The following is a 23,471-nucleotide window of genomic DNA, read 5'->3' as shown; positions in this document are numbered from 1 at the left end:
CCCCTTGGAAGAGATGACTCCGGCTACAATAATCCAGGACCACCAGGAGTTGGATCGAAATCAGCAGCTCATAAGAAAATTCCGACACGTGAGTGAAAAATATTGAAATAGTGATAGGGCGTCCTCAGTGCTTCGAAATTACATAAGAATCAAAGCTAGCTCGTCGAAAGGGTTTTCTTATAAATTAAGAATTTGGTAAAAAATACTTGCGCAAGTAAATGTAGTATTAAAGGTATTTTATTAGAAAGTAACGAATCCATCCACATATCAGAAGATCTATCAATCAAAGAAGTATAAAATCTAGGCTGTTAATACATACATATTCATATGATCATTAATTTCTGCAATATAATTTGCGATAGTTTGTTGTAGCTCTGATTCACTAGATGAATTGCTCTATTTATTCCTTCAGGTGCCGAATCTCGCACCCTGAGATAAAAAAATATATTTATTACAAAGAAATCTATTAGATACTATAGAATTTAATATATATATTTGGATTACTAGTTGTCAATTTATCAAGCTGATTTTAAGAATTTAGTTTTAATGGAATTGTCCAAGTCGACAGGTATTGGCAAGCTGATATCGCAGCTACATGCAAATAAATGCATATGATCATAAAAATAAAAGCACATGGTAACGTTTCGTGCTATAAAATTTAAAGAATGGTATTGGCCTGTGATATTTTATTGATCTCGATTATTGTTTTATCTTATATTATATATTTTTTGTCGCTCTATATATTTTTTGCTCTGATTTATTTTTTGCAATATTTGTTAATATATGTATCAAATTGTTTATGGTGTACGATTTATTTTTATTCCTCAATACTATAGGATAAGTATTATATATATATTTTTTAATGAATTATCAGAATTATTGTGAAAGCTCATATCTGGGCCTATGAAGATTTTTATGAGACTGTATCCTAGTAGAAAACCACGACCTTATTTTTATAATTATTAAAATATTTCATGCTCTACCGATTGATGCCAAGCAGGAGGCTAATCGTTATTTAACTATAAAAAATAACGTGACAACACACACACAGACCAACACTCAAAAATCATGTTTTTGGGCTCAGGGGACCTTGAAATGTATAGAAAACTTGTAAAAAGAAGAAGAAGAAGAAGAAGAAGAAGAAGAAGAAGAAGAAGGAAAAGGAGGAATGTCAAAGTGTTTTTGGTAGAAGCAGTTGGCTTGTTTATAATGAGCAATCTTTAAAGACCTGTCCCCTACTCAGCCACAAAATATATTATGCTATCCTCCAAGTCCTCTCTGCCCATTTTTCTTCTTCTTCTTCTACTTCTTCTTTTGCTTCTTATTTTCCATCTTCTTCCTCTTCTTAGCCGTTTCCTGAATTTCCTTCTACTCCTTTTTCTACTCTTTGTAACATATTTAAATCTGGGTAGATGAAAAGCCCTAACAGAAATAGTAATAGGTCTAAAAATAAAGTAATTGGCTAATATCGCCAAGCAGATAATAAACAAGATTAGATAGCATCAGCTTGTTCTGGCTAAATGGTACAAGAACTTAAAAGGATTTGAAGGAAGTTTACTACTCATAAATAGATTATTTATAAATATTTGAAGATTGAGGTTAGGTAGATGTATTCACGGATCGGTGACCTAGAGATCGATCAAACCGAAGAACGTAGAATCTGACCAAAACCCCTTGGCAGAGCTTTATTGCATTCGGATGGTGTGCAATGTGAAAAAACACCCGTCCACGTGGCTAATTATTAGTTAGCATGGAATTAATATTAATATATATAATATTAACTAGCATGCAAAGAGCATAAATAAAAAACCAAATAAAAATAATTTAATGTATTCAGGAAATAAGAGTTACCAGGCGCATGAATACCTAATAAAATTTGCATGCACCAATAGTAAAACGGCAGTTAATAGGCGGCAACTGTAGGCCAATTCAAAAATATTTATATATATTTATATAATTGTAGTAGATTTTGTGTAAAAATTTGTGTAATCTATGTTATCAATATGGCTCGAATGCAAAGAAATTATTAATCATATAATCTAAGCAATATTTTGGCATTTTTTGTAAGATCTATTTGAATTTAATGGCGGAGGATTGGGATATTTAAATTTTATGCTAATTTGAAAGTCGGAAAGAGGATCTGTAAAACTTGAGAAGGAAGAACCAGCACTCGCCAGCCAGATGCCACCATAAGAGGACCCCAAATATTTTAGAGCGAAGTACCTTATTAATAATTTTGTAAAAATTAAAGTTAAAGTAAATTATTAATTTCTTAAAAGACTTCGTGATGCTATTGTGAAGCAGAAGTCATTTTTCATTTTAATTAAATTTATAACCCCCTGGAGGAGACGATTCCGGCTACCATATTCCCGGACCACATGGAGTTGGATCGACATCGGCGGCTTACAAGAAGATTTTCGACACGTGAGTGATTAAATTTGAATTTAGTGATGGGCGCCCTAGTGCTTCGAATTAATCTGATGATCAAAGCTAGCTCGCCGAAAGGGTTATTATAAATTGAGAAATTAATAAGAGTAATACTTGCGCAAGTAAAAATTAGTATTAAAGGTATTTAATTGAAAGAAAAATATATAGATCAATATTTTAGAAATTTCTATTTAATCAAAGAAGTACGAAATCTAGGCTATCAAACGTATGCATACAATATTTAATTTTTTGCAATACAATTTGCGATAATTTATCATAGTTCTAATTCACTAGATGAATGGCTCTACCTATTCCGTCAGGTGCCGAATCTTGCACCCTGAGATAAAAATATATATTCGATACAAATAAATCTACTAAATACTAGAGATTTTAATATATATATATATTGGATTATTAGTGGCTAATTTATCAAGCTGATCTTAGAGCACATATTTTTGATTGAATTATCCAAGTCGACAAGTATTAGCAAGTGCATGTCGCAGCTACATGCAAAGGAATGCATATGATTCAAGATAAAGGCACATGGTAATGATTCGTGCCATAAATCTAGAATATAAAGTTTAGCCTGTGATATTTTGCTGATATAAAATTATTGTTCTATTTTTTATATTATATTTTTTATCGCTCTATATATATTTTTTGCCTCGATTGATCTTTGCATTATTTATGTAATATATATGTATAACTTTTCATGGTGTGCAATTTATTTTTTATTCCTCATCTCTATAGTATAAGTATCATTTTTATATATATATTTATTATTTATTGAATTACAAGAGTTATTGGAGAAGCCCATATCTAGGCCTATCAAGATTTTTTAAGACTGAATACTATTAGAAAACCACGACCTAATTATATTAAATCTCATGCTTTACCGACTGATGCCAAGCAGGAGGCTAATCGTTATTTTTATATAAAGAATAACGTGACACAAAGACATGGCGCCCAACGTGGGGCTGATGATGAGAGCCAAGCTCATTGAATAATTATTTGAAATTAAGTCAATAACCATATTGAAAATTATAGATAACTTATACGAGTTGTGAGGAAAACTGGCGAAGGGAAATTTGTATTACTTTTTGGGGAATCAATAGCTTTAAATAAAGAGAAATTATATGTTTTAAAGAAAATTTTATATTATTAGTACTGTAGAAAATATATTTTATAGAGAGAGCTATTATATTTTATGGGCCTAAACTGCTAGTCAGAAATCAATGAATAGTATTATTATATTATAAGAGCTTAAGTAATAAATAGGTTACCTGGCTTGTAATGTCCATAGGCCTATCCTCATTTGTGTCCTTATTAATGCCTTGTTGGCCAAAACTTTCACTTTTTTAACAAACACTTGACACTTAATCCATTTTTAAAATATGAGTCTCTTTTCGTCCACGCAAAGTAAGGTAGCAGACACACTGCAGACGGCGATAGTAGCGGAGATCGACGCTGAGGGGGGCGCGATGGAGTCCAACGCCCAGATCTCTTCAATCACCGCCAAGAATCCTGTGAACAGTAATAAACCGTTAAATGTCTCCCAAGAAGCAATAAGAAGGGTTATAGTAGAGGGGATGATCAAGTCATTTTCTAATAGCTTAGAAAAAACAATGACCACAGTAATGAAGAACTTAAAGGCGGAAATGAAGGAAATGCGGGAATCACTGAAGGATACATCGGTAAGAATGGGTAAGGAGACTGCGGAAAGAATAGATAACCTACCAGCACAAAACACTTCACAAATTCATGAAATAGCTACAAACAGGAACAATAGTCAACTTATTTCCATAAATAAACAACAGAATAGTAAATCTACACAAATAGCTCACCTAAATTCTGATATAAATCAAAACAAAGTACAACTTAATTCATTGGAGACAGCCGTTGGAGAACAGCAATTATTTTCATCTGAATTAAATGCCGAAGTAGTAGATAATGAAACAGAAGCTTCTAGTCATTGGAAACAGGCCCAAGAGAAGTTGGTACAACTTGAAAGTCAAATACATCAATTTCCGCACGAGAATATAGAGCCTATTCCCATAGCAACGTTTGATTCACTACACAGTTTCAATGAATTAGGCCGTTTTGACAATACAGATCGCTATCTCCAACCTAAAGAATTTATAGATCAGATAAAACTAGTTCAATCATTAACACCCACCTCTTGGAATTTTTGGCGTCTTCGTTTGACTAGTTTATTGATTGGCGAACCCCTGATGTTCTTTCGGAGTAGAGCCCATGAATTTACATCATTGGATGAGTTGTAGCTGTCTTCCTGGAACAGTATTGGAGCAGAAGTAAACAGTTGGACGTGCTAGCGGACATTATCTCATGCGATTTCAACCCTAACTTAGATGGTGCATGTACCACTTTCGTCACTGCCCTACAGTTTAAAAATTCTCAATTGAGCGAGCCCATTAATGAATCGGCATTAGCAAGTATTATTTTAAAGAAGCTACCGTATCAAGTTAGAATGGCACTCGCCACACAACCCATTACTGATTGCAAGCAGCTGATAAATCATTTATATGGCATACAGTCTGTGATGGCAATATCAAACCACCGTTCAGACCAGAGATACGCACAAAATCAACATAACTCAAAATTAATCAGTATAACAGCCAAAATTATGAATCAGTACCATATGATTGCTCACGATCTACCCCTCAATTTAAACGCCGCTATAATCATAATCAAAATAACAGCTGGAATAATAGAAGTTTTCAGAATCGTCAAACAAACCATTATCCACAGCAAACCTATGAAAGAAATTATTATTATGGCCATGATCGATTTAACACAAATAATGATTACACTCAGAATAATTATAATAGAAATTACAAACCGCCACCTCATCAAATAAGTACAAACTACACATTAGAGCATGCGTCCAGATCAAATCACCAAAAAACACAGAACCCAACACCCAACAACCCGCCACCAGATATACAGAAAACTACAGCTAATAAACCAGGACTATATGATACCCCCGATATAACACCTACAAACTCCAATGAAACAAACAACGAAAATCAAGAAATTTCAACATTATACACCACCTTTAGAAATGATTTACCGAAAATAGTATTAGAAGAACCGAAGCCAATACCAGATAAACCACCACCAAAAACCAGCTGTAAGCATCAATCCCTACTGAGCATCCTGTTCCCCGCCGACAATCCATCACCGCAGGTAGAGCAGCCCGCACATCAAGAGACCGCCACCATACTAACCGCTTTGAAAGTCACACTCGCGCATCAAGAAACCGCCACCGCAACCGCCTATCATTTGACACCAACAAGGCACCCCAATGAACCCAGGATAGAGTACCAAGAGGATGACACCAGGGAGGACGGACTACAGGATAAGAGGAGCGACCATCGTAAGGCCCGGAGACGGAAGCGCCCGAGGACACCCGACCGGCATCAGGACGAGGAGAACGGACTACATAACAGAAGGTACCAGCATCGCAAGGCCCGGAGGCGGAAGAAGCGACGAAGGAGGAACCACGCGCGCGCATACCGGCCGCATGCACGCTTCAAGAGGCATCGGAGGACACCGGACCGGCACCAAGGAGGACAGGAAGCCGACTACCTGCATCCGCGGCACATACGCTTCAAGAGAGATATTCAGCGATGTGACCGAAAAAAGGAATCAAATAATTGGAACAAAACCGGAGCTGCTTACGAAACTATTATGGATTCATGTTGGAATAAGAATGGAACTGATAGGAATACTATGGATTCGTGCATGGCAACAAGGAAATGGAAGATAGACTAATGAAGAATGGGAAGTGGTTAATAAGAGTGGAAGAAATAAGGAATTATATTAATAAAATGGAAGTACCTGGCTATATGTTGAAAGATTATATTGTTAAAGAGTTGATAAATGTTTTGATATGGTGTGTAATGTTTATAATAATGGCTGTGATATTAATAAAATACTGTGTTGTAGATATGAGGGAAAATATTGTATTGTTGGTATTGAAAGAATCTATTATTGATAATTGGAAATTTAATATTATAAAAATGTTTATTGTTGCAAGCCTAATGAGTTATAATGAGCCGAAATCAAGAGTATTAGATGAAAATAAAAGGAAGGATGAATTAAGAGTACAGATTGATTGGAAAAAGAATGGATTGAGAGGAACCACAATTAATGAAGCAAGGATTTATTTGAAAGAATACACAAGATATAAGGGCTTTAAATTTATGAAGGATAGATTAATAATAGGACAGCCTCAACAATCAACAGCAGATAACCGAACGGCCTACAGCAGTATAGCCTAGCTACAAGCAAAAAGCCAAGATACGGGAAAACCACAACAATTCTACATGAAATATCATCGAATTTAAAATAATATGATAAGAAATCAAGGAAAACATTATTATCAAACCGATTACTAACCTTCCTTAATAAATTTAATATTGGTATAGGACCTCGTGGCAACAATCCAGTGTTTTAATTCCTTCCAGCCGTTAGAAGCCTGCAATAAGGAAAAGAACAATTTTTAAATATGTAATTAAATTATATACATCTGATAAAAAAGGACACAAGCGGGGATAATAAAATTAAAATTTGTTAATTACCTTTTTAAGAGAAAAAATTGAGCAGTTAGGTAATAGTTATGAAACTCGACAGCAAATTCTGTAGAACCAGTGACCAGCTGGCCAAAGCCACCCAAATCAAATGATGTAATGTCTGTTGAACATATGTTTATAAAAAGAAGTACTGTACCCAAAGAGTTATTTATTATTGTTATTTATTATATTTATTAATGTCGATATATTTATTTATATGTTTTTATATTTATTACTTTTAATTATGCCACGTTTGTTACCTGAAAGACTTAAAGTGAATACCAGTTACCAAAACCAAAGAGCCATTAGCAAAGAAAGTATTGTACCTGATGTATAGAAAATTATTTATATTAAGACCTAAGAAATACTATAAGATATAAGCCCAGAAGTTTATGAATCGAAATTATTGTCTAAAAGGAATCCTTTATGAGAATTATGAAATGTGTATAGTTAAGTTGGCAGCCCTGCAAGCGGCGAATTCAAAAATTACTGTGTTGTAAATGTTGTCAGGAGGAGTGCGTTTAGAAGTTTATATTTATGATATTTTTATGTGTGTTGAGGAGGAGAATTTGTTATTGTTTTTGATAAAGGTATAAAGGAGATGCAGCAAATATGTCTGCGAAATGTGATAGAAGTAGGAGAGTATAATTTATAAATAAAGTATAGTGTATATCAATGTATTGAAGGGTGGGTTTTCATTAAAAACATTGTGATTCTCAAATATTTTGAATTCAAACCAGGGGCGCGTGTAACATATTTAATCTGGGTAGATGAAAAGCCCTAACAGAAATAGTAATAGGTCTAAAAATAAAGTAATTGGCTAATATCGCCAAGCAGATAATAAACAAGATTAGATAGCATCAGCTTGTTCTGGCTAAATGGTACAAGAACTTAAAAAGGATTTGAAGGAAGTTTATTACTCATAAATAGATTATTTATAAAATATTTGAAGATTGAGGTTATGTAGATGTATTCACGGATCGGTGACCTAGAGATCGATCAAACCGAAGAACGTAGAATCTGACCAAAACCCTTGGCAGAGCTTTATTGCATTCGGATGGTGTGCAATGTGAAAAAACACCCGTCCACGTGGCTAATTATTAGTTAGCATGGAATTAATATTAATATATAGAATATTAACTAGCATGCAAAGAGCATAAATAAAAAACCAAATAAAAATAATTTAATGTATTCAGGAAATAAGAGTTACCAGGCGCATGAATACCTAATAAAATTTGCATGCACCAATAGTAAAACGGCAGTTAATAGGCGGCAACTGTAGGCCAATTCAAAAATATTTATATATATTTATATAATTGTAGTAGATTTTGTGTAAAAATTTGTGTAATCTATGTTATCAATATGGCTCGAATGCAAAGAAATTATTAATCATATAATCTAAGCAATATTTTGGCATTTTTTGTAAGATCTATTTGAATTTAATGGCGGAGGATTGGGATATTTAAATTTTATGCTAATTTGAAAGTCGGAAAGAGGATCTGTAAAACTTGAGAAGGAAGAACCAGCACTCGCCAGCCAGATGCCACCATAAGAGGACCCCAAATATTTTAGAGCGAAGTACCTTATTAATAATTTTGTAAAAATTAAAGTTAAAGTAAATTATTAAATTTCTTAAAAGACTTCGTGATGCTATTGTGAAGCAGAAGTCATTTTTCATTTTAATTAAATTTATAACCCCTGGAGGAGACGATTCCGGCTACCATATTCCCGGACCACATGGAGTTGGATCGACATCGGCGGCTTACAAGAAGATTTTCGACACGTGAGTGATTAAAATTTGAATTTAGTGATGGGCGCCCTAGTGCTTCGAATAATCTGATGATCAAAGCTAGCTCGCCGAAAGGGTTATTATAAATTGAGAAATTAATAAGAGTAATACTTGCGCAAGTAAAAATTAGTATTAAAGGTATTTAATTGAAAGAAAAATATATAGATCAATATTTTAGAAATTTCTATTAATCAAAGAAGTACGAAATCTAGGCTATCAAACGTATGCATACAATATTTAATTTTTTGCAATACAATTTGCGATAATTTATCATAGTTCTAATTCACTAGATGAATGGCTCTACCTATTCCGTCAGGTGCCGAATCTTGCACCCTGAGATAAAAATATATATTCGATACAAAGAAATCTACTAAGTACTAGAGATTTTAATATATATATATATTTGGATTATTAGTGGCTAATTTATCAAGCTGATCTTAGAGCACATATTTTTGATTGAATTATCCAAGTCGACAAGTATTAGCAAGTGCATGTCGCAGCTACATGCAAAGGAATGCATATGATTCTAAGATAAAGGCACATGGTAATGTTTCGTGCCATTAATCTAGAATATAAAGTTTAGCCTGTGATATTTTGCTGATATAAAATTATTGTTCTATTTTTATATTATATTTTTTATCGCTCTATATATATTTTTTGCCTCGATTGATCTTTGCATTATTTATGTAATATATATGTATAACTTTTCATGGTGTGCAATTTATTTTTATTCCTCATCTCTATAGTATAAGTATCATTTTTATATATATTTATTATTTATTGAATTACAAGAGTTATTGGAGAAGCCCATATCTAGGCCTATCAAGATTTTTTAAGACTGAATACTATTAGAAAACCACGACCTAACTAGATTGGAGAAATTGATAATACGTTACTTCAACAGATATGAAGGCAATAGTATTTTTTCTCAATCAATAATTTTATTCAATTCAACACAAGAGAAATCAAAATACAAAACAACATCTTCAATAACAAATTCAATTAGCAAACTAATATTTTATCCGTGAAGACAAAAATATAGAGAGATATGTAACACTATTACTTTGTATATTTCTAGAAGAAGAATATTTTATAGATCTTAGATGGAAATAGTTGGATAATGTGATCCATAGAATAGAATTATTTATCGTCATTAATCACATAGTGCAATAGACATAGTCATCAAGAAACAAAATACATACAATAGTGACACTGATAGATAAAGAATAAAGCAATTCACACAATAGTCTTGTAGATACACAAGTAATATGACACCATCATCGAAAAAATAATGTTACTGTTCCTCATCCATACGGAATTGATTCAAACTCAATGTTTCTCATAATGAGGATAAAATTCATTCAATATTCATTGAAAAGAAATAGTGGAAGAGTAGGATGAAGAGAGAGAGGGAGTGACCATGCGACCACCCTTATCAGGTTGAGAGCGCGACCTAACAAATGTATTAGTTAGTTATGGTGAGGGAGGAATCCAGGGGGTTCCTCCCCCTCCCCGATCACTTGGGGCAACCACGCGGTCACTAGAATGAATGAACTTTGCAGGGTTCATAAGCCTTCAAGGGGTTGAAAGCAGGACAGACATTCCCCCCCTGGGAGAATGTAGCCCTCCATCCCTCTACACTATGTACCCCCTGTACCCCTGGTATCCTGTACCCCTGTATCCCCGAACCCCTTATAACTTCGCACTCGCCCTAGGGTTGGAGATGAAAGATCACTAGCCCTTCCGCGCACAGTTCTTCCGAGACAAATGGACCGCACCATCAAGTCCTCTGGGAGAGACAGTGAGTGAGAGAAGGAGTGAGTGAGAAAGAGAGAAATGGATAGAGAGATAGTGTGAGAGAGAGAGAGAAAGGGTGGGAGACTAATCGCAATTATACATCCTCATCAAGACAGCAACTGCAAACTAAATGTGCGGCTATTAATATCAACACAGCGGCTCGTATTGTGGGAGATTCACTTGAATCTGTCAGAACTGGTTGTTTTAGTTTTCAGCAGAATCACTGGTTCTATTTATATGGAATGATGACAGTTAAACGTTAGTTTCACTCTAATCCTGATGGTATGATCGTATGAGAAACCTAGGTGTTATATCTAATGAATACTGCCAGTATAACGTGAATCTCACTATAATCCCGTATGTCCACACTGACACCTAACGCCATTAGAGGGATCTTGGTGATGATTATCTCTCCTGGCTGAAAAAGGGATATCAACAGGATCCCTTCCTAGATTATAGTTGAGGTGAACGTTTTGAGTTTAGGTAAGATAAAGTATGGGCAGAGACAAATAGTAAGCCAGTTACACATACATAGAATTTAGGACGTACGATTTTTTGTCGTCCTTATAAATTCTATTGAACAGAAAATGCTTGTCAAGTTCCGTTTGATCTGGTAGAATTCACAAGAATAGCTGAAAATCGTACGTTCAAAACCGATGTGTATGTAACTAGACACACAAGTAGTATCTTGAACTGAATCTTCATCTTATAGTATAAGCGACATTTGGAATCCATGTGATTCAAAAATACTGTTATATTGAAATATAAATGGATATTCTAATATTCTTGTTATGTATATTTAGATATTTTCTGTTACTTTACTTGAGGAGAATATTATATTTTTTAACATTGAGATAATAAATTCTTTACGAACTGAATGGCGATATACAAAGATTCCTGTGGAATCATAGTGATTTAGAATTCACATCTTTATTCGTCTCGAAAACAAAATGCGAATGATTGAAAATAGAAATAGTCGAAGACTACATAAAATAAAATACCTTTTCATGAAACTGGAACATTTATATGCAACGGGAGGTCCCAGCAAGGTTTATAGAACCTGAGCCCAGAGGCAGGGAATTCTGTTAATAGTCTGTTTGATTTATTAATTTATATATTCAATACTTCTTCACCCTATTTTGGTGAATAGTACGATTCCCATAGAGCTGAACGTTATGGGTCACGGTCACGGTATTATTGATAGGAGAGATTTAATAATACTGGAACATATGGGAGGTCCCAGCAAGGTTTAGAGAACCTAAGCCCAGAGGCAGAGAACATTGTTAATAGTCTGTTTAATTAATTAATGTAGCCTATATATTCCATACTTTTTCATAGCCCCAGTTTGGTAAATAGTACTATTTCCATAGATCTGAACGTTATGAATTACGGTCACGGTATTATTGATAGAAGAGAATCATTATTTGGAATAATCAGTACATAGAAAGGTGGATTTAATTAGTTATGTATGGAATTTAAAATCAATTTGTGTTTTAGTATGATGAATCACTACTGGAATATTTCCAATGCCCATATCTCATAATGGCGACCATGACTAAAACTACTGAAGGAAGATTCAGTGATGTCTTCCCTAAAGAGTATGATTGCATAACTTTTTCATTCTATTGAACAGTCCACAGATAAAAGCTCAAGTTACCAATTGCATTTGCAGTGATATTCACTTCAGACTGTCGGCATCGATTGAATGGGATGGTATTCATACATGGAATGTTGACGTTCTGGAGCCGATCTCACTATAGCTCTGTAACTGTACCCGATGCATTGAACTGGTCGCGGAAAATTTCAAAAGGAGAAAGTGAAGAGGAAGAAAAAGAGGAAAATTTGAAAAGCGGAGAGTGAAGAGCAGACAGACACATCGAATTGAATCGCAACTCAATATCGAAGCACAAAAGAGTAACCGCTGAAAAATCCAATCCTTTTCCTGGTATTCGTATTCAATTTTTCCGGTTCTTCAGAATGTGATGAATGTATTGCATTTATAAAAGGGTTATGTGTAACTCACGGTCGGATGAGCTCCACAGTGGAAGGATCTAAATGGAGAATTCTGTTCTCAGTGATTTTGGGTTGTAATAAGATTACGGTCAATTACAGGGCCGCAGAATTTGAATTTTGAGCTCCATGGCATATAATCTCATCATTCAAGTTTTCCCTCACTATGCCATTTCAGAACTATGCATGTTCTTCCTCACTAATCAAACATCAGAATAGATTCTTAGGCCCAAAATCACTAAAAACCATATCCGTTGGATAGAGCCTGGGTTTGTTTATATAGTTTAATTATCAGTTTTTGTGCTACAAATAATTCAGCAATATGACAGTTGAAACAGCCTCCCCAAACAACTATGCCATACTGCAGAGAATGACTTGACAAGAGCATGATACATCATTTTCAGGTGGTTCTTATTAAGAATTCTGTTAACTTGGTAAAATTTAAAGGATAAATATCTAATTTTTCTACATATGTATTTAATATGAACATCCCATTTAAGGTTTTCATCAATTATAATTCCCAAATACTTAGTATTATTGACTTTTTTAATGGGGACAATCACAATTACCCAAGTTTAAATTGCACTGAGAATGGAGTCTCAAATCTTGATTCTCGTTAGGCTGCCCTACTCTATTTGCAGAGAAAGTAATGTAATTAGTTTTTTCAATATTTAAACTTAAGGTATTCTTATCTAACCACTTCTTAATTAAAAGCATATTATTTTCAGCTATAGTATGAACTTCATTCCATGAATTTCCGTGAAAAATAGCTGCAGTATCATCTGCAAAGGATATCACAGTTGAGTTTAGAAGTCTTAAATTTAAAAAGTCATTTACATAGAGTATGAAAAGGATGGGAGAAAGTACAGTACCTTGAGGAAGACCATAAGAAGTTAAGTTAGTTACACTAGATTGATCATTTATGGTTAGGGACTGGGTTCTATTACTCAGATAGCTTTTGAACAATTTAAGCGAGACTCCTCTGAAACCATAGGACTCTAGTTTATTGAACAAAGTATTATGAGGTATTGTATCAAAAGCTTTGCGTATATCTAGGAAGACCGCAATAGTTTTCTTATTGGAGTTTATTTTATCAGATAAAGTATTGATGAATTTTATTAGAGCGTCAGATGTACTTTTACTATTTTGGAAACCGAATTGGTTCTTGTTGATTATTTTGTTAAGATTCAAGAAAGAAACAACTCTTGACTTTATTAGTTTCTCCATTATTTTAGCAAGGTTGCTGATAAGACTAATCGGTCTATAATTACAGGGATTAGTCGGGTCACCTTGTTTGAATAGAGGTTATTTTGGCTGATTTGAGGTGCTCGGGAAAATATCCCTCCTCAAAGCATCTATTAAAAATGAAAGCGAGAGGTTGAGATATAAAATTGGCTATTTTCTTCAGCGTAATATTACCTAGACCATCAATACCAGGACTGCAGTTGTTCTTTAGATTTTTAATAGTTGCCTCAACTTCAACTGGGCACGTTGGTCTCATAAAAAACGTATTATCGATCTGTATTGCAGGAAATCGATCACCAGTATTATCAGGGATATTGATAGTTTGAGCTTGTAATTTACCCACATTTGTGAAATAATTGTTGAGGGAGTGAGCATCAAGTTCAGTACTCTTTTCCTTGATACTGGCCTCATCTATAACCTCGTTTATGCACTTCCACAACTTCATGCTGTTGTTATTGCAATTTTCAATTTTCCCTTTATACTAGAGCATTGGAAGAGTAATATAACTAGTCAAATAATCAATCATAACTTCGCAAAATGTGTATTCAGTCGTTATGAAAACTCAAGGCCAATAGAGAAAGGTTTCCTTTCTCTATTCGCCTTGATGAAAACTAACAAGACTGGAGAAATTGATAATACGTTACTTCAACAGATATGAAGGCAATAGTATTTTTTTCTCAATCAATAATTTTATTCAATTCAACACAAGAGAAATCAAAATACAAAACAACATCTTCAATAACAAATTCAATTAGCAAACTAATATTTTATCCGTGAAGACAAAAATATAGAGAGATATGTAACACTATTACTTTGTATATTTCTAGAAGAAGAATATTTTATAGATCTTAGATGGAAATAGTTGGATAATGTGATCCATAGAATAGAATTATTTATCGTCATTAATCACATAGTGCAATAGACATAGTCATCAAGAAACAAAATACATACAATAGTGACACTGATAGATAAAGAATAAAGCAATTCACACAATAGTCTTGTAGATACACAAGTAATATGACACCATCATCGAAAAAATAATGTTACTGTTCCTCATCCATACGGAATTGATTCAAACTCAATGTTTCTCATAATGAGGATAAAATTCATTCAATATTCATTGAAAAGAAATAGTGGAAGAGTACGATGAAGAGAGAGAGGGAGTGACCATGCGACCACCCTTATCAGGTTGAGAGCGCGACCTAACAAATGTTTTAGTTAGTTGTGGTGTGGGTGGAATCCAGGGGTTCCTCCCCTCCCCGATCACTTGGGGCAACCACGCGGTCACTAGAATGAATGAACTTTGCAGGGTTCATAAGCCTTCAAGGGGTTGAAAGCAGGACAGACATTCCCCCCCTGGGAGAATGTAGCCCTCCATCCCTCTACACTATGTACCCCCTGTACCCTGGTATCCTGTACCCCTATAACTTCGCACTCGCCCTAGGGTTGGAGATGAAAGATCACTAGCCCTTCCGCGCACAGTTCTTCCGAGACAAATGGACCGCACCATCAAGTCCTCTGGGAGAGACAGTGAGTGAGAGAAGGAGTGAGTGAGAAAGAGAGAAATGGATAGAGAGATAGTGTGAGAGAGAGAGAGAAAGGGTGGGAGACTAATCGCAATTATACATCCTCATCAAGACAGCAACTGCAAACTAAATGTGCGGCTATTAATATCAACACAGCGGCTCGTATTGTGGGAGATTCACTTGAATCTGTCAGAACTGGTTGTTTTAGTTTCAGCAGAATCACTGGTTCTATTTATATGGAATGATGACAGTTGAACGTTAGTTTCACTCTAATCCTGATGGTATGATCGTATGAGAAACCTAGGTGTTATATCTAATGAATACTGCCAGTATAACGTGAATCTCACTATAATCCCGTATGTCCACACTGACACCTAACGCCATTAGAGGGATCTTGGTGATGATTATCTCTCCTGGCTGAAAAAGGGATATCAACAGGATCCCTTCCTAGATTATAGTTGAGGTGAACGTTTTGAGTTTAGGTAAGATAAAGTATGGGCAGAGACAAATAGTAAGCCAGTTACACATACATAGAATTTAGGACGTACGATTTTTTGTCGTCCTTATAAATTCTATTGAACAGAAAATGCTTGTCAAGTTCCGTTTGATCTGATAGAATTCACAAGGACAGCTGAAAATCGTACGTCCAAAAACCGATGTGTATGTAACTAGACACACAAGTAGTATCTTGAACTGAATCTTCATCTTATAGTATAAGCGACATTTGGAATCCATGTGATTCAAAAATACTGTTATATTGAAATATAAATGGATATTCTAATATTCTTGTTATGTATATTTAGATAATGTCAATATTTTCTGTTACTTTACTTGAGGAGAATATTATATTTTTTAACATTGAGATAATTCTTTGCGAATTGAATGGCGATATACAAAGATTCCTGTGGAATCATTGTGATTTAGAATTCACATCTTTATTCGTCTCGAAAACATAATGTGAATTATTGAAAAATATAAATAGTCGAACACTACATAAAATAGAATACCTTTTCATGAAACTGGAACATTTATATGCAACGGGAGGTCCCAGCAAGGTTTATAGAACCTGAGCCCAGAGGCAGGGAATTCTGTTAATAGTCTGTTTGATTGATGAATCTATATATATTCCATACTTTTTCACCCTATTTTGGTGAATAGTACGATTCCCATAGAGCTGAACGTTATGGGTCACGGTCACGGTATTATTGATAGGAGAGATTTAATAATACTGGAACATATGGGAGGTCCCAGCAAGGTTTAGAGAACCTAAGCCCAGAGGCAGAGAACATTGTTAATAGTCTGTTTAATTAATTAATGTAGCCTATATATTCCATACTTTTTCATAGCCCCAGTTTGGTAAATAGTACTATTTCCATAGATCTGAACGTTATGAATTACGGTCACGGTATTATTGATAGAAGAGAATCATTATTTGGAATAATTCAGTACATAGAAAGGTGGATTTAATTAGTTATGTATGGAATTTAAAATCAATTTTGTGTTTTAGTATGATGAATCACTACTGGAATATTTCCAATGCCCATATCTCATAATGGCGACCATGACTAAAACTACTGAAGGAAGATTCAGTGATGTCTTCCCTAAAGAGTATGATTGCATTACTTTTTCATTCTATTGAACAGTCCACAGATAAAAGCTCAAGTTACCAATTGCATTTGCAGTGATATTCACTTCAGACTGTCGGCATCGATTGAATGGGATGGTATTCATACATGGAATGTTGACGTTCTGGAGCCGATCTCACTATAGCTCTGTAACTGTACCCGATGCATTGAACTGGTCGCGGAAAATTTCAAAAGGAGAAAGTGAAGAGGAAGAAAAAGAGGAAAATTTGAAAAGCGGAGAGTGAAGAGCAGACACATCGAATTGAATCGCAACTCAATATCGAAGCACAAAAGAGTAACCGCTGAAAAATCCAATCCTTTTCCTGGTATTCGTATTCAATTTTTCCGGTTCTTTCAGAATGTGATGAATGTATTGCATTTATAAAAGGGTTATGTGTAACTCACGGTCGGATGAGCTCCACAGTGGAAGGATCTAAATGGAGAAATTCTGTTCTCAGTGATTTTTGGGTTGTAATAAGATTACGGTCAATTACAGGGCCGCAGAATTTGAATTTTGAGCTCCATGGCATATAATCTCATCATTCAAGTTTTTCCTCACTATGCCATTTCAGAACTATGCATGTTCTTCCTCACTAATCAAACATCAGAATAGATTCTTAGGCCCAAATTCACCAAAAACAAAAACTAGGTTTGAGCGGCAGTTGGTTCTGAGTCACATGATTTTGAATTAGTTTTATAATATGATTTTTTGTTTATTTAGAATCAACTGGCGCTCAAACCAAGTTTTCGTTTTGGTGAATTCGGTCCTAAGTAATTAAAATCGAGCACCACTTTTCTGTGTGCTGGAGCGAAAATCTCATCTTAGCCTTGATCATAAATTTATTTACAGAGTTCATATCGACTGGAGCATTCCAGGAAAACGAGATAAACAAGAAGATGATGATTTTGCCATTTGCGGTAAGAGGATCAGACATTGGTGAGATTCACTTCAACCTGTCAGCATTGCCTATAAATAACATCATTACTCCACATTCAACCAATGCTGACAGGATCCTACTCTGGCTGCCTGTGATGCGATTCACTGAACACTTTCAGTATTTCTCATGAATGAAATCAATACTTCTCACTCAACCAAATACTGACAGTTTAAAGTGAATCGAGCAATAACTGTATTGACATCGTTTGTGTCGTGATCAGCCAATATGTCGACGGGGATGAGAAAAGATGCTCCCTAGGCTCGGAAAAGGCTCTCTCAGCTCTCTCCAGGGAGTAATAAACGTGAACAACAGCTTTTGACGGAGAAAGAAGTAGAGACGTGTGAGTCGAGTGGAAGAGGGAGAGAGACTCGAAAGATAAGATTATATTTCTTCATTTATGCAGATTACTATATATATGCTGGCTCATACACTTACTATAGAGCATAGTACTCTATACATGTAATAATATTATACTCTCTGTATACACTACACGTACTGATGAATACAGGTAAATTCATACTATAATAAAGAAAAGAACTGACTTAAACATGTACGGCGTATGAAATTCACGTATGAAGTTGAATATCTTGACCTTGAAATTTTGCATACAGATTCTTAATCCACCGAGGATGATTAATAGGCCTATTTCCAATTTTTCAAAACTCAATTACATTAAGTTTTCAGTTTGTAGAGTTATTAAATTAGTCCCTTGCGGAGCATAATAGTTACCTACTACAGTAGTATACATGATAATTATTTCTAGTACTCATACAATAACTCACAATATATTACAGTTTTGATGGACTTACAAAGTTAAACATAAGAGTTCCATTATTAAGGGACTTAAGATATTAAATAAGAGGAGAAATAAATTTGAAATTACAATAATATAGGCCCAATATTGTTTTGTATCCACATAAATTGGCGAAGGTTTGCCTTGGTTCATTCTTGGGAAAGAATACTCAAATAATTATTATTCTATCCTTTCCTGTAATACTCCACAAGAGAACTGGTAGAAGATAAGGTTATTTCATAGGAGTGATGAGATGGGAGGTATAGAGTATAGAGGGAAAACAGGAAAAAATTAGGATCACAAAATAATGGTGGAAGTAGAGAATATTGGTGATAAAGTCGAGAAGAAGAATATATGGACGAAAATATATTACAGCGCAAGGAGAACAAAATATCACAAGAAAGAAGTGTGAGATGGAAGTTTAAGAAATGAAAAAAGTAATAAGTGTAAGGAATAATAACAAGGAAGAAATGTTACAGATAACAAGAGAGAAATGAAACAAGTAAAAAAAAGAAGTGTGAAAGATGACAAGGGAGAAATGTAACAAATAATATGAGATAAATGTAGCGAGTAACGAAGAATAAGTGTAAGAGATGCAAGGAAGAAATGTAACAAATAACAAAGAACAAGAGTGTAAGACATTATTAGGGAGAAGAAGGTGATCAGGGAGCTAGCAGCTTCAAGAATTATTATATTCATTGTTGAAGATGACTGCTTCCATTTTCATGACATCAGGCGAGACCATCACTCGGCGTAAAAGCTAAAAGCATGTCACCATATTCTCACACATTACACTTTTCCATACTCTGGAGAAGAAGATGTGAAGGGAGAATAGGATGAAAAAGAAAGGAGAAGAAGAAGAAGAAGAAGAAGAAGAAGAAGAAGAAGAAGAAGAAGAAGAAGAAGAAGGAGAAGAAAAATTAAGGAGAATGAGGAATATAGATGACATCGACGAAAAGAGGAAGAAGCTATATAGGATCCTTGCAGAGTATAGTAGTGAAATATGTGTAAGTTTGTTGAATGTGTGAGGAAGGATGTGAAGTTGGGTATATTATGGTGATGAAACAAAGTAACTCATGATATAACAGCAAGATGTAGAGTACTCAGGATAAAGGAAAGACAATCCACTCTGGTGACTTTAGAGAAACAAGTTCGATCAACTATAAGCAAATAGTTGTTATGTTTGAAGATTGAGAAACAAAAAATAGGAAGGTAATGACTTTGATAAATTATACAGGTAATTGTTTGATTAATTAGATCATCAACGTGCTAGTGAAGAATGACAGAAAAATAGAATTGAAAGCTGATAACTTTATCATAGATTAGCTAATACTAAAACTCATAAATTGTCATTTCTTCATGAACTACTCTTAGAATTTCGTCGTTCAACTCATGAACTAAACTTCCCTGCTCCAAGATGAATTGCTTGATTTATTAGACTAGTACGGGAAAATGTCTCTCTAAGAAATCGATAACTGTCGTTCATGAAAATAATGAAAAATATAGAAAGAAAATACTATAGCAATTGCCGATTGTTTTCAATTTTCAATGGGCTGTTCAACTTGACCAGTATCTTACCATTGCCAGTATTTAAAAAATTCATTCAGCCAAAATTCAAATTGAAATTCTCAATAACTCCAACAATACTATAAACTTGGAAATAAAGTATTGATTTCCTCACTTGGCTGTTTGAATTTCATACTGCATTCAAAGACAGAAGCCAATCACATCTACCTGACAAACTTAACCTTCAAACTCAATCAATACATTACTGATTAGTGTAAACATAAACTCAGGCTCCATCTTGAACTGCAGCTTGATCTTTGTCAAACATTATGTTTGACTTGCCTCAAGTAGTTGACTTGGGTGACACATAAGTTGCCTACAGGTTAACATAACAAATCGATACTAGTTCTCCCATAACTGCTACATGTGACAGATTTACCTCTTGAACTTTGTACTGATCTTGATGAGATTCTAGCTGAGATAGTTACGCTAGTAGTTCTGTGAACAGTAGACCTCGCGCAGTTATAATGACGTCCCAAACCATAAGCACATCCACACTGATACACTAACTATTTATTTGATCAGATCATGCTTACACAAGATTTAATTATCATATAACGCTTTCCGGAATTTAGCGCGAGAAAACCAGAAGACATCTAGGCGCCCAGACGAGCTGTTATAAGTTCTTTGCATCCTATTTTGCCTCATTCAATGAGGCATGCAATTAATAGTCTACACAGCTGCTAATTTTTTACCAAGTTACATTGAGATATTGAATTGCATGCGTCATGGCATGCAATTTATAGTCAACTCGACAGCTGATTTATGATGAATAGTTCTATAGTCTGATTTCCACTCTAATATTGACGTATGAAGGAGGCTCCTTTTTCCTTTTATATTATCCTTGAAATGCAAAATTTCCAAAAACCTTGTATATACGTCGACGCGCAATTTAAAAAGGAACATACCTGTTAAATTTCATGAAAAACTATTACCGCGTTTCGCCGTAAATGCGCAACATATAAGCATTTAAACATTTAAACATTCAAACATTTAAACATTTAAACATTTAAACATTTAAACATTTAAACATTTAAACATTTAAACATTTAAACATTTAAACATTTAAACATTTAAACATTTAAACATTTAAACATTTAAACATTTAAACATTTAAACATTTAAACATTTAAACATTTAACATTTAAACATTTAAACATTTAAACATTTAACATTTAAACATTTAAACATTTAAACATTTAAACATTTAAACATTTAAACATTTAACATTTAAACATTTAAACATTTAAACATTTAAACATTTAAACATTTAAACATTTAAACATTTAAACATTTAAACATTTAAACATTTAAACATTTAAACATTTAAACATTTAAACATTTAAACATTTAAACATTTAAACATTTAAACATTTAAACATTTAAACTTTAAACATTAAACATTAAACATTTAAACATTTAAACATTTAAACATTTAAACATTAAACATTAAACATTTAACATTAAACATTTAAACATTTAAACATTTAAACATTTAAACATTAAACATTAAACATTTAAACATTTAAACATTTAAACATTTAAACATTTAAACATTTAAACATTTAAACATTTAAACATTTAACATTTAAACATTTAAACATTTAAACATTAAACATTTAAACATTTAAACATTTAAAATTTAAACATTTAAACATTTAAACATTTAAACATTAAACATTTAAAATTTAAACATTTAAAATTTAAACATTTAAACATTTAAAATTTAAACATTTAAACATTTAAACATTTAAACATTTAAACATTTAAACATTTAAACATTTAGACATTTAAACATTTAAACATTTAAACATTTAAACATTTAAACATTTAAACATTTAAACATTTAAACATTTAAACATTTAAAATTTAAACATTTAAACATTTAAACATTTAAACATTTAAACATTTAAACATTTAAACATTTAAACATTTGAACATTTAAACATTTAACATTTAAACATTATAAGTCTCGCGGCTTATAAAATAAACATCGCGTCATATAAAATAATCGCGGCTTATAAAATAAACAAACGCATCATCGTGTCTGAACTACTAAACTGATCAACTCAAATTTTTGTATCTAGATTCTTAATTTACCGAGGATTCTCATTATAGGCCTACTTAATTTTTCAAGATCTTAAGTTTTTAATTGGACCCTGGCGGAACGAGACTCAATTATTGAGTCTCGTTCCAAAATTCGCATTGTTGTCACGACGTCTATCTATTGAACTTGAGACTATTAATATGATCTAACTGCAATGTGATTTCTTATCGGTTGTTGCAGGAGGAGCCGTACATAATGCTGCGTTCGGCCGAACCGGGAGAGATCCTGCAAGGCAATGACCGCTTCGAGGGATACTGCAAGGACCTGGCCGACCTGATAGCCAAGCGACTCGGCATCAACTATGAGCTCAGAATTGTCAAGGACGGCCAATATGGCGCTGAGAACTCTGACGTCAAGGGAGGCTGGGACGGCATGGTGGGAGAGCTCATCAGGAAGGTGAGAGAAGAATATCACTTGAAACCACAGATTTAATCCTTATATTATATTTGTCAGATTATATAGAGTGTCCCAAAAGTGCCAAGCTTCGGGAATATAGGTTCTAAGGGTCAAAACAAAGAGAAAATGTAGAATAAAGTTTTTTCCTAAAACGCTTCGTTTACGAGATACTCGCCATTCTGTATTTTTATCAAAATCATTTTTATCTTAGAAATTTTCCAACCGATCGCTATAGAAATCTGTAGGTATGTTCAAATAAGAGAGATGAACTATAGAAAAAATATTCAACTTTGTCCAATTCGAAAATTCAAAATGGCGGCCATTTCAAACTTTCAATCCATTTTTTTCTATCCAAACACAAGAAAATCATAATTTGATGTTAATACAGACTGGAAGGCTTCCTTGCTATTTACAATGAATTTGTTGTTTTGCTGCCTCGTAACACACATTTCATTGTATCTCTGTTATGATTTATTCGATTCTCATTTTTTTGGTCTTGACTGATTGTAAATAAAATTTCCTGAAAAAATGTGTTCTTCATAATTTTTTCTGTCACCGTTCTCCCGCAATTTTGGATTGAAAGTTTAAAATGGCCGCCATTTTGGATTTTCGAATTGAACAAAGTTGAATATTTTTTCTACAGTACATCTCTCTTAT

At 33.8% G+C, this 23,471-nt stretch overlaps 1 protein-coding gene across 2 annotated transcripts in view; it reads left to right on the top strand.

Moving 5' to 3' along the window:
• LOC111046950 (glutamate receptor 1-like) overlaps nt 1-23,471 on the top strand; it is a 351,004-nt gene that overhangs the window by 305,673 nt on the left and 21,860 nt on the right. For both annotated transcript variants that reach the window (XM_039431259.1, XM_039431260.1), the window contains exon 11: nt 22,599-22,814. In XM_039431259.1, the coding sequence (XP_039287193.1) occupies nt 22,599-22,814 (216 nt within the window). The remainder of the gene's footprint in view (nt 1-22,598; nt 22,815-23,471) is intronic.

Source organism: Nilaparvata lugens, chromosome 6, assembly GCF_014356525.2.
Source record: "Nilaparvata lugens isolate BPH chromosome 6, ASM1435652v1, whole genome shotgun sequence".
NCBI lineage: Eukaryota > Metazoa > Arthropoda > Insecta > Hemiptera > Delphacidae > Nilaparvata > Nilaparvata lugens.
The sequence above is the reverse complement of the archived record's forward strand: the minus strand, read 5'-3'. Positions and strand labels throughout refer to the sequence as shown.